Genomic DNA, 16118 nt, shown 5'->3' with positions numbered 1-16118 from the left:
ATGATTTTCATGCAGGACAATGCTCCATCACACACGTCCAAGTACTCCACAGCGTGGCTGGCAAGAAAGGGTATAAAAGAAGAAAATCTAATGACATGGCCTCCTTGTTCACCTGATCTGAACCCCATTGAGAACCTGTGGTCCATCATCAAATGTGAGATTTACAAGGAGCGAAAACAGTACACCTCTCTGAACAGTGTCTGGGAGGCTGTGGTTGCTGCTGCACGCATTGTTGATGGTGAACAGATCAAAACACTGACAGAATCCATGGATGGCAGGCTTTTGAGTGTCCTTGCAAAGAAAGGTGGCTATATTGGTCACTGATTTGTTTTTGTTTTGTTTTTGAATGTCAGAAATGTATATTTGTGAATGTTGAGATGTTATATTGGTTTCACTGGTAAAAATAAATAATTGAAATGGGTATATATTTGTTTTTTGTTAAGTTGCCTAATAATTATGCACAGTAATAGTCACCTGCACACACAGATATCCCCCTAAAATAGCTATAACTAAAAACAAACTAAAAACTACTTCCAAAACTATTCAGCTTTGATATTAATGAGTTTTTTGGGTTCATTGAGAACATGGTTGTTGTTCAATAATAAAATTAATCCTCAAAAATACAACTTGCCTAATAATTCTGCACTCCCTGTATAAATCTTTGTTAAATATATGTGTGGCACAAATATTGGCACCATTTTAGTCAATACTTTGTGCTACCTCCCTTTGTCAAGATAACAGCTCTGAGTCTTCTCCTATAATGCCTGATGAGGTTGGAAATTATATGGCAAGGGATCTGAGACCATTCCTTCTTACAGAATCTCTCCAGGTCCTTTATATTTTGAGGTCAATGCTAGTGGACTCTCCTCTTCAGTTCACCCACAGGTCTTCTATGGGGTTCAAGTCAGGGGACTGGGATGGCCATGGAAGGACCTTGATTTTGTGGTTAGTAAACCATTTTTGTGTTGATTTTGATGTATGTTTTAGATCATTAGTCTGCTGGAAGATCCAATCATGGCCCATTCGTCACACCACTCCTCCGTGATCATAGCCGTTGCTATGATCGCAGCGTGACTAGCAGCTCCATGAGCATGGCCATTGTGGGCGCGCGGTGATGACTGCCCAAGTATAGGTTAGTTTTGTGCTTCCCTGGGTGCTATTATTCTGAACTGTAGGTTACCTTGATTGCTTAATTGTTACCAATCTCTGCCTGTCTGACCACTCTGCCTGTTTAACCCTTGAATTGCTGGATTGCCTTATCATTGCTGAACTCTGCCTGTCTGACCACTCTGCCTGTTTAACCCTTGAATTGCTGGATTGCCTTATCATTGCTGACCTCTGCCTGCCTGACCATTCTACTGGTTTACCCCTGAACTGCTAAACCACTGGATTACCTTTGTTGCTGACCTCTACTTGTTCCTGACTATTCTGCTGGTTTACCCCTGAACTGCTAATCTGCTGGATTGCCTTTCTCTTGTTGTCGTTAAGGACTGCCCTGTCTACCATGAGTACTGCTTACCTCATTTCTTATACTTACGTTGTTCTGGGATATTTCCTTATCCTTCCACTTGAAGCCGGGATAAGAAGACTACTGACCAAGTTTGGTCTGATAGGGAAATATCCCACAAGCATTACACCATTAAGCTTTCTGGCAGAGGCAGTCAGGTGTTCATTTCATATCTGTTGATATTTAATAGAGTCCATGATGCCATGATGCCAAAATGTCCAGGTCCTCTGGTAGAAAAACAGCTAAAAAAAAAGAGCCCCACCATATTTAACCGTGGGCATGAGGTACTTTTCCATTTGGTTACCTCTGTGTGCGCCAAAACCACTTCTGGGGGTGCATTTATTAATGTCCGGATGGACATGATCCGATATAGCGGATCATGTCTGCCGCACATCGATAAATGCAGACAGCATACACTGACGGCATTTATCATTGCACTAGCAGTTCTTGTGAACCGCTGGTGCTATACCACCCCCTGCAGAATTGCAGCCAATCGGTTGGCCACTAGCAGGGGGGTGTCAATCAGCCTGATCGTATTTGATCGGGCGGATTGCTGTCCGCCACCTAAGAGATGGCGGACGAGTTAAGGAGCAGCGGTCTTAGGACCGCTGCTTCTTAACTTCCGCTTCAGCTGGAACTGAAGCGGAGTGGGTCGGAGGCAGCATCCGCTGCTTCCTAAATAGACCCCCTGGTGTTTATTGACAAAAAGCTCTATTTTGGTTTCATCTGACCATAGAACCCGATCCCATTTGAAGTTCCAGTAGTGTCTGGCAAACTGAAAGGACCAGTCAACACATTTGATTTGCATAATAAACAAATGCAAGATAACAAGACAATGCAATAGCACTTAGTCTGAACTTCAAATGAGTAGTAGATTTTTTTATAACAAATTTCAAAGTTATGTATATTTCCACTCCCCTTGTACCATGTGATAGCAATCAGCCAATCACAAATGCATATACGTATAGTCTGTGAATTCTTGCACATGCTCAGTAGGATCTGGTGTCTCAAAAATTGTAAATATAAAAGACTGTGCACATTTTTTTTAATGGAAGTAAATTGGAAAGTTGTTCAAAATTACATGCTGTATCTGAATCATGAAAATTTAATTTAACCTGAGTGTCCCTTGAAGTTTGTTTTTGGATGAGAGTAGAGGCTATTTTCTTGAAACCCTTCCAAACAAGTCCTGGAAGTCATGGCTGAACAATTTCCTGTTCCTAGGCACCCAGGTGTACTAAAAATGTAAAATATCAATGGGAATATGAAAAAAGGCAAGAGCAAACAGATATGATAGTGCACAAGAGTCCAAATACAAAAATAAACAAAGTCCAATAGGATTAAGAAGTTGAATCCCACAGAGTAGTTAATATAGCAGAAGTGATGGTTCGACAAGATATGATGTTAAGGACAGGCTGATGATTTTGTGTTTACAGGACCCTACCTCAATCCTATGAGGTAAGGGCAATACTCTGTCTGTGAGAGGGAAAATGATTTTCTTGCCACCATCTGTTGTGTTTTAGTATGCCTCCTGACATGGGTCTTTAAATTCTGTGATATTATTTAGACTCCTTGAATGCCATGGAAAACATGAAAGGACTCCAATAGTAAAACACTATATAAACCATATAATTTATTTCTAGAGGTGGTTAATATCCACTTACAATATTAAACCTCAATCCGTTATGAGGTAAGAATAAAAGCATATGCAGACATATACATAAAAACGTCTGTTTCTGAAGTTGTGCCGGAACAAAACCGCCCAGTTGTTGGAAACCTTACGCATTTCAAGGTTTAAATAATGATAATTCTTCGTCAGAGGTAAAAGGCAATATGCTTCTCCCGGCTTCTATTTCAAACTTTTAATACATGGGCGTTTTTTTGCTTACTCTGATGTCTAGAGTCACGTGATATGGGTATAACCAATCATAAGTCAGTTAATTTTTCCAACATTTATTTCATTATAATGGAGATATACGATGCGTTCCTACATAGAACTTTAATCTATAATAGGTGGCTCAATAGTGACACCTGTAACTTTATATACAACTTTATAAATTCAATCACATTGATACATTTAAATATAAAACTATTAATTCCCTAAAGATAAACACTGAATAGGCTTGTCACCTTATATCATTAGTGTGTACATCTCACTTCATTACATAACTTACTGCTTTCTATCAGTTTAGTGTTAGCCGTTCCCTATGATGGTACCCCAAATTCTGCAATTATCCGTATTTGTACTAGACCTTTTAAAAGGCTTATTGCACCAGTAAATGTCTTTGCATCTCACGTTCTAATACTTTCAAAAGTTAACGAAAATTTGTATCCTATCATAGTAAACTCCAATGAAATGTAGAATAGTACATAGTATGTTTAACATTACGGTATGCAGAATCTCGTCAATGTTTTTACTTCTGAATAAACGGTATCTGATGTACTATTCATAAATTGTAATTATAAGTTCAATGTGCTTTAGTTAAAGGGACACTAAACCCAAATGTTTTATTTTGTGATTCAGATAGAGCATGCAATTTTAAGCAACTTTCTAATTTACTCTTATTATCAATTTTTCTTTGTTCACTTGCTATATTTATTTGAAAAAAAAGGCATCTAAGCTTCTTTTTTGGTTCAGTACTCTAGACAGCACTTTTTTATTGGTGAATGAATTTATCCACCAATCAGCAAGAACAACCCAGGTTGTTCACCAAGAATGGGCCGGCATCTAAAATTACATTCTTGCCTTTCAAATAAAGATACCAAGAGAATGAAGAAAATTTGATAATAGGAGTAAATTAGAAAGTTGCTTAAAATGTCATTCTCTATCTGAATCACGAAAGAAAACATTTGGATTCAGTGTCCCTTTAAGCCTTTGTGTTAGATGATGTTTATTCAAAGATAATATATACATTCTAGCATTATGATCTGCCTACAAGTAGCAATTTTCTGAGGGCTGTTCTAATTAGTTATTAATTTCGTTAAAGGAAGCTAAAGAGTGTGTTCCATCCTTACCAGTCTCACCATATCATCTAATAATGTAGTAGTTAGTGCAATACATAAAGTAATAGTTTCATGTTTTTATATACGTCCTGCTATGCACACCTATACATTTAGGTTCCTTTTTATTCCTTTTCTACTCACTATTTAATTATTAAACAGGAGGTACAGTACATATGGGAATAAATGTAGTATGATTTTGCATAGCTGGATGTTTTGGTTCTTGTGTAAATTCAATATTAATTTATGAAAGCCTTACCCATCAAATACAATTTCAAGCAAAGCTGTTGTTTGCTATCACAATATCTTACTAATATTTATAAAAATGAAGCTAGATCAATATCCTCATTTAAGCCCACTAGATGCATGGTCCTCATATGATGTATCCAGTAGGTTTCTCTATGTCTTAAGTTTTAAGAACTGTTCCCAGCCTTGTGCAGGGAATATACCTCAAATATATTTTTCTCATATGAATTCATAGTGGTGGCAATAATTGTACCAAACATATATTTACCATACATTTTTTTTTTTTTTTTTGGGGGGGGGGGGAGGTAAACCTGTGTTGTGTTTGCAGTTGTTTGATATCCATGAGAGTAGAGAATTTTTGCGTTTTTTTTTTTTTTTTTAACAAAAGACCAAAAGTTAAAACAATAAATAATTTTTCACAGCCTTCTTTGCTCATATTTACTAACGGTAACAATATTTGTGGAGGGCACTATATATATATATATATATATATTTATATATATATACACATACACACACACACACATTGATTTAGAAAAAAACATTTTTTTTTTCTAATGCATGAAACCTCATATCTTTAAGACCTTATAACTTTTTAATGCCTTTTTATCAGATAGTTTTAATATGCCTGTTACTGCACTGTTAAATGTATTTTTGATGTATTTTGTGCAACTTTTTTGTATCGCATAAACAGAACTCTCAGGTTGCGCTAACCTAACGCACGTTAAATTAGACTGCGCTCAAGTGAACACGCTTACTTTCAACTCGTAATATGCATGCACCATGCCAAGAAATAAACCATATCACTTGAGCGTTACAGTTTATGCACCACACGTAATCTAGCCCTTAATCAGGTAAACTGTGCTTCCTATTTCTGGGCTTTTGAGTAAGGGATATCATTGAATTAGACAAGAAGAGTCCAAAGCACTCCAGGAGTAAATCGTAAAACTAAGCATTTATTTCAAAGTTAAAAATGCAACATCTTTATGCAGGCAAGTAAGGCCCCCTATATCAGTGAATTGTATTCTTTGTTGAAAGCTAAACCTAGGTAGGCTCATATGCTAATTTCTAAGCCCTTGAAGGCTGCCTCTTATCTCAGTGCATTTTCAAATAATTTTTATTGCTAGATAGCACTAGTTCATGTGTGCCTTATTGGTAACATTGTGTTTACGCCCATGGAGATACCTAGGAGTCAGCATTGATTGGTTAAAATGCAAGTCTGTCAAAAGAACTGAAATAAGGGGGCAGTCTGCAGAGGCTTAGATACAAGGTTATCACAGAGGTAAAAAGTATATTAATATAATCATGCTGAGTATGCAAAACTGGGGAATGGGAAATAAAGGGATTATCTATCTTTTTAAACAATACAAATTCTGGAGTCGACTGTCCTTTAAAAGTTTATAAGAATCAACATTCAGAATATGACAGTCAATTATCAAATTTACAATTTGATGATAAAATGTAACTTTAAATAGTTGTACTTTTTGTTGAATGTTGGGCAAGCATTTGACATTTATTTTGAATAAATGCACCAAAAATTGTTATTTTTGTCAAACATGTTAAACATTTCAGCATCCCTATTAATGAGGCAAAATTTTGACAAACTACAAATACCAAAGGGTTAATGCTTAGCTCAAATAAATAATGTGAAATTGGTGCACTTATACTAATCTTTGGACATTTCTATAGTTGTAACGATTGGGTCTTGAAGGTGAGTGTAAGCACTGAAGCAAATTTGTGTCCTTTAGTGAGTATGACAAACAAATCTTGCTATTATAGTTCAGTCTGTAAAATGCATGTTGCTACATCTCAGCAATACTAAGATATACAGTACCTTCCAACAGAAAAAACTGTGATTTCTCCAGGGTGTGGCTTTCCCCGGCCATCCTTTGACCGGCCCATACGGTGTAAGAGACTTCTCTTTTTGCGAGTACAGTGGATGCACGGTGCCTGTGTAGATCCAAGGTGCACTGTATGGTGATGAGGAGGACCAGAATCCTGGCTCTCACGGTGAGGACACAGACTGTTGGTGAGCAGATATGAAGAAGATGTAAAATAACTCAATACTTTTTACCCTAAAGAAACTTACCCTAATTGCTATTCAGTAAAGGAGCATTTTTGTTTAAAGGGACAGTCTAGTCCAAAATAAAATGTAATTATTCAGATAGGGCATGTCATTTTACACAATTTTCCAATTTACTTTTATCACCAATTTTGCTTTGTTCTCTTGGTATCCTTAGTTAAAAGCTAAAACTAAAAGGTTCATATGCTAATTGCTAAGCCCTTGAAGGCCGCCTCTTCTCTCAGTGCATTTTGACAGTTTTTCACCACTAGAGGGTGTTAGTTCATGTGTGTCATATAGATAACACTATGCTCGTGCATGTGGAGTTCCTAGGAGCCAGCACTAATTGGATAAAATGCATGTCTGTCAAAAGAACTGAAATAAGGGGGCAGTTTGCAGAGACTTAGATACAAGATAATCACAGAGGTAAAAATGTATTTATATAACAGTGTTGGTTGTGCAAAACTAGGAAATGGGTAATGAAAGAGATTATCTATCTTTTAAAACAATACACATTCTGGTGTAGACTGTCCCTTTAATGAAGGAAGATAAAAAATGTAAATACAATGCATAAACCATGACTAGAGTTGCAGTACTACTAGGAGTGTAAAGAATGCTGCCCCAGGAACCCACTTGATGACCCTGCACCCTCTTGCAACCCTGCTATTGATAAACATCATCCATGTCTTTAAATCCCTGTCCAATCTCAAACAAAGTTCCCACACACATGAGAGGAGAAATACAAAGAGAGAGAGAGAGTGGGAGAATGAAAGAATGGGTGGTGAACATTAGGAAAGACGGATCAGAGACTTTTATTTCACAATGAAGTGTAAATATATGGATGAGGAGTGAATATGAGGTAAATAAATAGAGGGGGCAAATAGGTATTTTGGCATATACATTGTATGTATAGGTATTTTAATTACTTTTCATGGAATTCTAACATTTATTATCTGCTTCTGACAGTTTCCTCTCCTTGCTCCTCACTTCCTTTACTCCGTGTATCATAGGCAGCTATACCCACTCTGCTGTTTCTAATTACAAATCTCCAGCATGGGAATATAAAGGGATGGAAAATATTAATACGAACATTATTTTAATTGCTTTTCTAAGAAAATAACCTAATGTCTTTGGCTTATAAAAGACACCATATTTGCTTGTGTGAATATGAGGACACTACTAATGTATTTATTCTGGGATAGATTTGTGAACAACTACCTAATTGCTTATTGGTCTTTTATGCATCCTATTGTATCTGTCTTCTGTATCGTCAAACATAAAAGAGACATTTAAACTAAGGGTCTTGTATCCTCACCTGGGAACAATTGAGACAACTCCCTCTGTATCCCCGAGCATCTGCTTTAGAGCTTCTGCATTTGCTAAGAATAAATGAAAGCGTCACTATGAATATCTTTAGAGTATGATAAATTGTTACTTATAAAAAGCACAACAAAAGCTGTTTAGAAAGTACCAACCTTCATTCTCAATAATGCACTTCACAATTTGTTCTACTGTGTCTTCATTTGACATTTCATCTGTAACTACATTAAATTGATAGTAACAAAGTAGTTAGAATGAAAAATACACTCATCTCTAAAAGAACATGAAAGTCCCATATTTGAAACAAGAAAAAATATACTGTACAAACGAGCAATGATAATCTAGATATATCACATTGTATAGACTTGTAGAAGAAGCAATATAAGCCTGACACCATTGTACAATACTAATACTACATTCATGCAGGACCTACATTTTCTCCTAAATGTCCTATCTTGTATGTTCACAAACAAAATATTCTTTTTGTAAAAGTGAGAAAAGTAAAAAAAAAAATGCATTAGGGGTCTCTGGGCAATAAGACGGACAAATCTGGTAAAGAAATACAGTAATACTAAAGTATATATAAATATATATGTGTGTGTGTGTGTGTGTGTGTGCTATTAAATAACTGTAGTTTTTCTACTCAGGGAAAAACGTTAGGAGTGAAATAATAATTTAGGAGAGAAACTTTCTTAGTCCAGTCAGTGTTAAGTATACTAATTTCTTCATCATCCAGAACTAGTGGACATTTTCAGCCCTAAAAAATCTATTATCTATCTATCTATCTATCTATCTATCTATCTACCTATCTATCTATCTCTCTCTCTCTCTCTCTCTCTCTCTATATATATATATATATATATATATATATATATATACATGCAAGTCTGTGCAGAATTTATTAAAAAGTAGAAATGTTAATAGTTTATTTTTAGTAATTAGCAAAAAGAAAAATGTTCAACTTGTTCTCTAAAGGGCTGAAGAGCAGTACAAGAATGAGTGTATGCAGGCAACAGTGAAGCATGGTGGAGGCTCCTTGCAAGTTTGGGGTTGTATGTCTGCAAATAGAGATGGGGATTTGGTCAGAATTGATGGTCTCCTAAATGCTGAGAAGTACAGGCAGATAGTTATCCATCATACAATATCATAAGGGAGGCATCTGATATGGCCCCATATGTATTCTGCAGCATGACTACAATCCCAAACATACAGCCAAAGTCATTAAGAACTATCTTCAGAGTAAAGAAGAACAAGACATCCTGGAAGTGATGGTAGGGCCCCCACAGAGCCCTGGGGGCATATTTATCAATGTGTGCGAGCGGACATGATACGAAATAACGTACCATGTCTGCCGCACATCGATAAATGCGCTGTCGGCATTTATCATTGCACCAGCAGTTCTTGTGATTGTCAATCAACCCGATCGTATTCGATCAGGTTGATTTCTGTCTGCGGCCTCAGAGCAGGTGGACAAGTTACGGAGCAGTGGTCTTTAGACCGCTGCTTCATAACTTCTGTTTCCGACTAGCCAAACATGGGGCATCAAGCTCCATACGGAGCTTCATAAATATGCCCCCTGATCTCAACATCATCAAGTCTGTCTGAGATTACATGAAGAGAAAGAAGCAACTGAGGCAGCTTAAATCCACAGACAAAGTGTGGTAAGTTCTCCAAGATGTCTGGGGAAACCTACCTGTCGAGTTCTATAAAAAACTGTGTGCAAGTGTACCTATAAGTATTGGTGCTGTTTTGAAGGGAAAGGGTGGTTACACCAATTATTTATCTAATTTAGAATTTCTTCTGTTCACTCACTTTGCATTTGTTTAATTGATAAAAAAAAAACTATTACAATTTCTAATTTTGAAAGCATTCTTACTTTACAGCATATGTTCACATCAGCCTAAAACTTTTGCACAGTACTATATATATTTTAGTAATTTTCATTTCATACACGTATGATAATATGATCTATAAGTTTCTTGGTTGTTTAAGGATCATTTTAGCTACAGTCAAATTGCATAATTAACAGGTGCATAGTAAAATGACAATACAAAACCACTTACTCTGAATTTTAAATGAGCAGTAGATTTATTTCTTACAAATTACAAATTTTGACTTTAATTTGCATTTAAGTCATATTTTAAAAATGACTCACTCTCTGGGTCTTCACGAAGAGCTTCATGAAACTCAAGATCTAGGTCCTCTGGTGATGTGCGACATCGGTAACCTTTCTTCTTTAGAACATGGCAGATGAGAAAACCAAGGAGTCCCATGATGAAAAAAACTAAAACCAACAGGAATAGCATATAGGGACTTTGCTGAGGCTTTGCTGCTTCCTCCTCCATGACGACCTCTTTTGCCATCGGGAATCTACAATTTTGAAATTAAAATATTTTTATTATTTATTATTAATATAATATATATTACTTTTCTGTAAACATTCTAAAAGCCTCAAAACTAAAACTATTAAAGAAAAAAATGTAAAAAATTAAGGTAGTTCTATTAATAAACTTAAATAATCTAGGCTATTAAATAAATATAAATAAAGGGACACCAAATATGGATTCTTATTTACTAAAAAAAAAAAACAATCTTTGTTTCTAGCTGACTTTTACTGATTGGTGTACTGTTTTGGTTAAAATGACATGTTGTCTTTAAGAAACACTGTATTAAAAAAATCTCTCTCATCCATATGAAACAGCAGCATGATGATTGTTTTCTGGTCTGAAAAATGTAAGTTGTGTACCAATGTTTACTGATTAATAGATACTATAAGAAGCATGAGTAAGGGTTAACAGCCGGAAACGTCGCTTTTTTTGCTGCTGTGTGCCAAGTGCTGAAATGGAACAATAAAGGCTAAGTTTATTTAACAATTTTCCTATCATTTTTTGGTGCTGTGGAAATCAGTTGTCTACATAAGAACAGGAGAAGTGGACCGAGCGCTACACCCAGGGCCTTAAGCTTACTAACTATATAGCCTCCTAGTAGGCTAACAATACAAAAGTTAAAATGGGGAGAGAGTAAGCGCTAAAAAGCTTAAAAGGCTAGTAAAAGGTACATTTTAATACATATAAAAATTTACAAATGGCAATCAGACGCATGGATCCATGTCTGACTTAACAAAAAAATATATATATATATAATAAACAAATCTAAAAATATCTAAAAATATCCAATGGAGTATAGCATGTGATGCTGACTTAGTGAGCCAGTGATGAGGAGTTAGAAGGACATGTACATTCAATAATATAAATAACCTAAGTGAGTGATTGAGTGCACACAATAGCTTTCAACAAAGAAAAATAGCATTCACAAAAAAGAAAAATAGCATTCACAAAAAATAGTGTTCACAAAAATTGGCGTACATAAAAAATGTTCAAATGTTCAACCGGTTATATGTAAGTGAATCCAGTAGTGTTTCCTCCAAAGTGACGTGTAGAAATATAACGTGAAGTCAATAATAGTAGAATGTAAACATTGAGTGGGTCAAATTATTGTGGTTCAGCTGCTAAATTAAAAAATTGTAAATCCGTGAGGTGTATAAAAATAAAAATAACTTGTGAAAAAATCCACGTGGAAAACTTGAATTCAAATGATAAACAAAGGTCAAAAATCAAAAGACAAAAATCAAAAGACAAAAATATCAAAAGACAAAAATAGAAAATCAGTGATAATATTAAAAAGCACTAAAGATCTAGTGAAAACAAATCCTTAATTCAGATGTTAAAAATCCTTGGTAAGATCCATAACAAACAAATACATCGATAAAATACCTAAAAGGGAACAAAAGAGAAACAAATAGTGCAACACTGTATATGATATATAATATAGGTAATTAAAACCAAGCTCACCAGTATGCCAACGCGTTTCGGCCTAGACTAGGCCTTTCTCAAGACTATACTGTATCAGAAAATCTGGGAGCTTTAAGTAGGGTCAGTGTTGAAATGATTGGTGCTGTTTTGGCGCCATTTTTAGAGGCACCTCCCTTTCCTGTTTCACCCATTGCATCTCTGGGATATTTCCTATGTTATGTTTCCTGTTTCACCCATTGCATCTCTGGGATATTTCCTATGTTATGTTTCCTGTTTCACCCATTGCATCTCTGGGATATTTCCTATGTTATGTTTCCTGTTTCACCCATTGCTTCTCTGGGATATTTCCTATGTTATGTTTCCTGTTTCACCCATTGCATCTCTGGGATATTTCCTATGTTATGTTTATGTTTTCCCATCTTAAAGGTTAATTGGTTCCTATTATTGCCACAAATTCTAGTATAAATCTAGATTTTCATATTTATTTGTTTTTTATTTTCATTATTAGGTAATAGTAGCGTTTTGTCAATGTTGTTATTATTATATTCTGTGTTAACTCAGCTAGTTTTCTGGGCGGGTTTCCCCTTTCTTTGGGCTCAAATTGCTTATTTATTTACATGGACTGGTTCTCATTTATGAATTGCCCCTGTTGATGTCAAAAACTTAATGTCAAATGCGATCTTATTTTGAAAATTGCTATGACCGGAAGTGGCCTGGTATCGCGGCATCAACTTCCGTTTTAGCTTTTGGGAGACATAGTTTATTCGATTCACCGGTCTCTATCATGTGACCGGAAGGTGCAGCATCATATTCCCCATTGACTTATGGGATATGTAGTTCCCTAACTTATTAGGACTACAGATCTTTCTCAGATATTCAGTATTACCCGATCTTACTATGGCTCATTGTCTCTATGTGTCTATAACATATAATGTCAGAGTCAATGTGCCAATATGTAATAGAATCGGTTACTGGGAATAGTCAATTCTTTGAAAAATTTATGTAATTTCTTACAATGCTAATCTGTCACTGCTTATAGTAAAACTGCTTCTAATAAAACTCGCTATATTAATTCTAAGCACATTCTTGGATCCTAATAAAACTCACTTTCTTAATTCTAGGCACATTCTTGGATCCTAATATTGAATAGCTTTACAATTTACTTTTATTTGTTCATACTTTCGTAATGGATAGCCGTTTCACTGCTTCCTTCTAGTTCTTTTGAAAATAAAGCCTATGGGTATTCTCAAGGAGCCATTGAGTCATATATGACCTTGATAAAGTATAGACCTGCAATGTTTATCTAACTTAACATTGTGAGACGTTTATTGCATCCTAATGCTGTATCTCACCGCCGATGGTGGGATGACAAACTGTAATGTCTCAAGAGGGATCAAGGATCTTCCTATCTGTTCTCAGTGAAGGTGTAAGCTCAAATCTAATTGGGAGGGTTTCATTACATTTGTATGTGTATATAAAGGACTTTAGATGACCATAAACCAGAAATCAGCTTGTGTAAGATCAGACGTAAATACACTCAAAGTGATGGCTTCTGTTTGACTTTGGGGCAGACGTGGGGTAGAGGATACAAGATACAAAATCTTCAAATTATGATATTTCATTTCACACATTAAGTAGTCCTACATTGGATTGTTATGTATAGACCAGTGTATGAATACAGGTTTTTTTCTTTTCTATGATACTTTTTTAGTTCAATATGACAATTTTAAAGTTGTCATACTGAATGTGTTCAGTTTGACAAAGCTGGGTGTATTCAATACGACATTGTCGCAATTCTTTAGGTCTATTATTCCCGTGTATGGATCTGTTGCCAGGTGTTAATTACTTGACAAATGTACTTATGCTTGTATATTTACTCATTGGTGCTGATGTATCTTTGTGACCAAATTGTCCTATGCCTGATGTTATGTTTCTCTCTCTGATATGATTTTGTTCTTTAATGAGCGACTCACATTTTGTAATACAGAACAAGTATTATGCCCACTCTGAATTTTTACATTTCCCTTGGTTTTTATAGGAAACGGAGAGGGTTAGTATTTTCGATTTTCAATTCCTCTCTAGTTTATAGCTTTCATGTATTCGATCTCCCTTTATAGGTACATAGAAAATAGTGATGAATGCGGAGGTAAATATTTAGTTGGGATACTGTGTGGGGTAACCAACTTAGCGGTCGCATGTTGGGATCCTATCTCTCTAACTTAGGTCATATCATATTTGAGCACTCGGAGATGGATGGTGGTTGTTATTTAATAGATGTCATTTAATGGAGATCAGGTGTGCAAGGTCTTCTTTCTGATTTAAACCTCTAGGGTATAGACAGTCCATCATAAATATCCATCTTGACTCATTGAATAGTAGTTTTTGCTCATGGTTTCCTCCTCTCCAGTCTTTTTTGACCTTCTGAATCCCAAAATAACTAGAATCTTTCAGATTCCCCTTGTGGGTAGTTGCAAAATGCTTGTAGAGTGGGGTATCTATTCTGCCTTTCTCTATGCATAGGATGTGTTCCCTGATCCTATCTTTGAGGGCCCTTGATGTCTGCCCTATATATTGTAATCCGCAGGAGCAGGAAACTAGATTGATCACATTTTTGTCGCTACATCTGATCAACTCTTTGATCCTATGTTTCTCGTTTCTCTGATGTGATGAGAAAGTATCCGTTTTTCGTCCGTTCTTACAAGCTTTACAGCTTGGACATGGGTAGAAGCCTTTAATGCTTTTTCCTTGGTGATTGGTCGTGTCGTTATTATTTCCTTTCCTAGGTATACTAGGAGCTATCATCGTTTTCAGGTTCCTAGTTCTCCTATAAATGAATCTCGGATGTGGATTCAGCCTTTCCCCAATCACGTCATCATCTTTGAGTATCGCCCAATGTTTCTTAATAATCTTTTCCAGGATGGATCTGTTCTCACAGTACTCGGATATCATAGGCACGTTGATTGTTTCATCATCCCAGGTTTTTCTTGGTTTGTTTTTATAACTCAGGAGGTTCTCTCTCTTGATCTTACTGACTTCTTCGATTTTATCATCCAACGACTTATTGTCATACCCTCTCTCCAAGAAACGTTGTTTCAGTATGTCAGCCTGTGCAGTCCATTGTTCTATAGTAGAACAATTTTTCTTGACCCTCAAGAATTGGCCCTTGGGTATATTTGACTTCCAGGTGGGATGATGGCAGCTTGTGTTATGGATATAGTTGTTACAGTCAACCTCCTTGAAGAAGGTTGACATCTCGAGCTTCCCATCTTTCACTTCAATTCTCAGATCCAGAAAGTCCAGTTTCTCTTGGCTGTATTGGTATGTAAACTTAAGATTCTTTTCGTTGTGGTTCATTACATTGATAGTATGTAGCAGATCTTCCAATGTTCCACTCCAAATCAAAAAGATGTCATCTATATATCTTGAATATAGGACCAGGTCCGCGCCAGCTGGACATGAGTCCCAGAAGATGTTTTCCCATAGGCCCATGTAGAGATTTGCGTAGCTTGGCGCGAACCTGGTCCCCATTGCTGTGCCGCACAATTGCCTGTAAAACTGATTATTGTTACAGAAATAGTTGTGATTCAAGATATATTTAATACAGTCCAAAATGAATATCCTCTGTTCTTCTGGTATTTCCTCATCCTTTAGTAGGAATGAGTTTACTGCTTCAATTCCTAGGTCATGTGGGATACTTGTATAAAGTGACGTAACGTCACATGTGGCCATTATATAGTTGTTCTTCCAGGTCATTGAATTTAGCAGTGACAGAATTTGTGTGGAGTCTCTGAGATGTGATGGTAATGATATTACATATTTCTGTAACATCTTATCCACGTATTCAGATAAGTTGCTTGTCAAAGATCCTATCCCAGATATAATGGGCCTTCCTGGTGGATCGTTTAAGGATTTATGGACTTTCGGTAGTTGATAAAATACGGGTGTTTTTGGGTATGGTATTCTTATGTAATTATATTCCCTTTCACTGAGTATCCCTTCGGTTTTAGCTGTTCCGAGGAGGGCATCTAGCTCTTTCTTGAACCTAACTACTGGGTTGCTGCAGAGCTTTTGGTAGGTATTGGTGTCATTTAGAATCCTCAGACATTCGTCCTCATACCTTACCTTGTCCATAATAACAATTCCTCCTTTGTCGGCTGGTTTTATAGTCAGTTTA

General features: G+C 36.2%; 1 protein-coding gene across 1 annotated transcript in view; it reads right to left on the bottom strand.

Moving 5' to 3' along the window:
* LOC128664834 (RELT-like protein 2) overlaps positions 1-8342 on the bottom strand; it is a 54489-nt gene extending 46147 nt beyond the window's left edge. The window contains exons 1-3 of the mRNA XM_053719636.1: positions 8288-8342; positions 8128-8191; positions 6585-6773 (exon numbers count right to left, since the gene is read on the bottom strand). Coding sequence (XP_053575611.1) covers positions 6585-6773; positions 8128-8191; positions 8288-8342 — 308 coding nt within the window. The remainder of the gene's footprint in view (positions 1-6584; positions 6774-8127; positions 8192-8287) is intronic.
* Positions 8343-16118: the final 7776 nt, after the last annotated feature.

The sequence above is a fragment of the Bombina bombina genome, chromosome 6 (assembly GCF_027579735.1).
Source record: "Bombina bombina isolate aBomBom1 chromosome 6, aBomBom1.pri, whole genome shotgun sequence".
Classification (NCBI taxonomy): domain Eukaryota; kingdom Metazoa; phylum Chordata; class Amphibia; order Anura; family Bombinatoridae; genus Bombina; species Bombina bombina.
The sequence above is the reverse complement of the archived record's forward strand: the minus strand, read 5'-3'. Positions and strand labels throughout refer to the sequence as shown.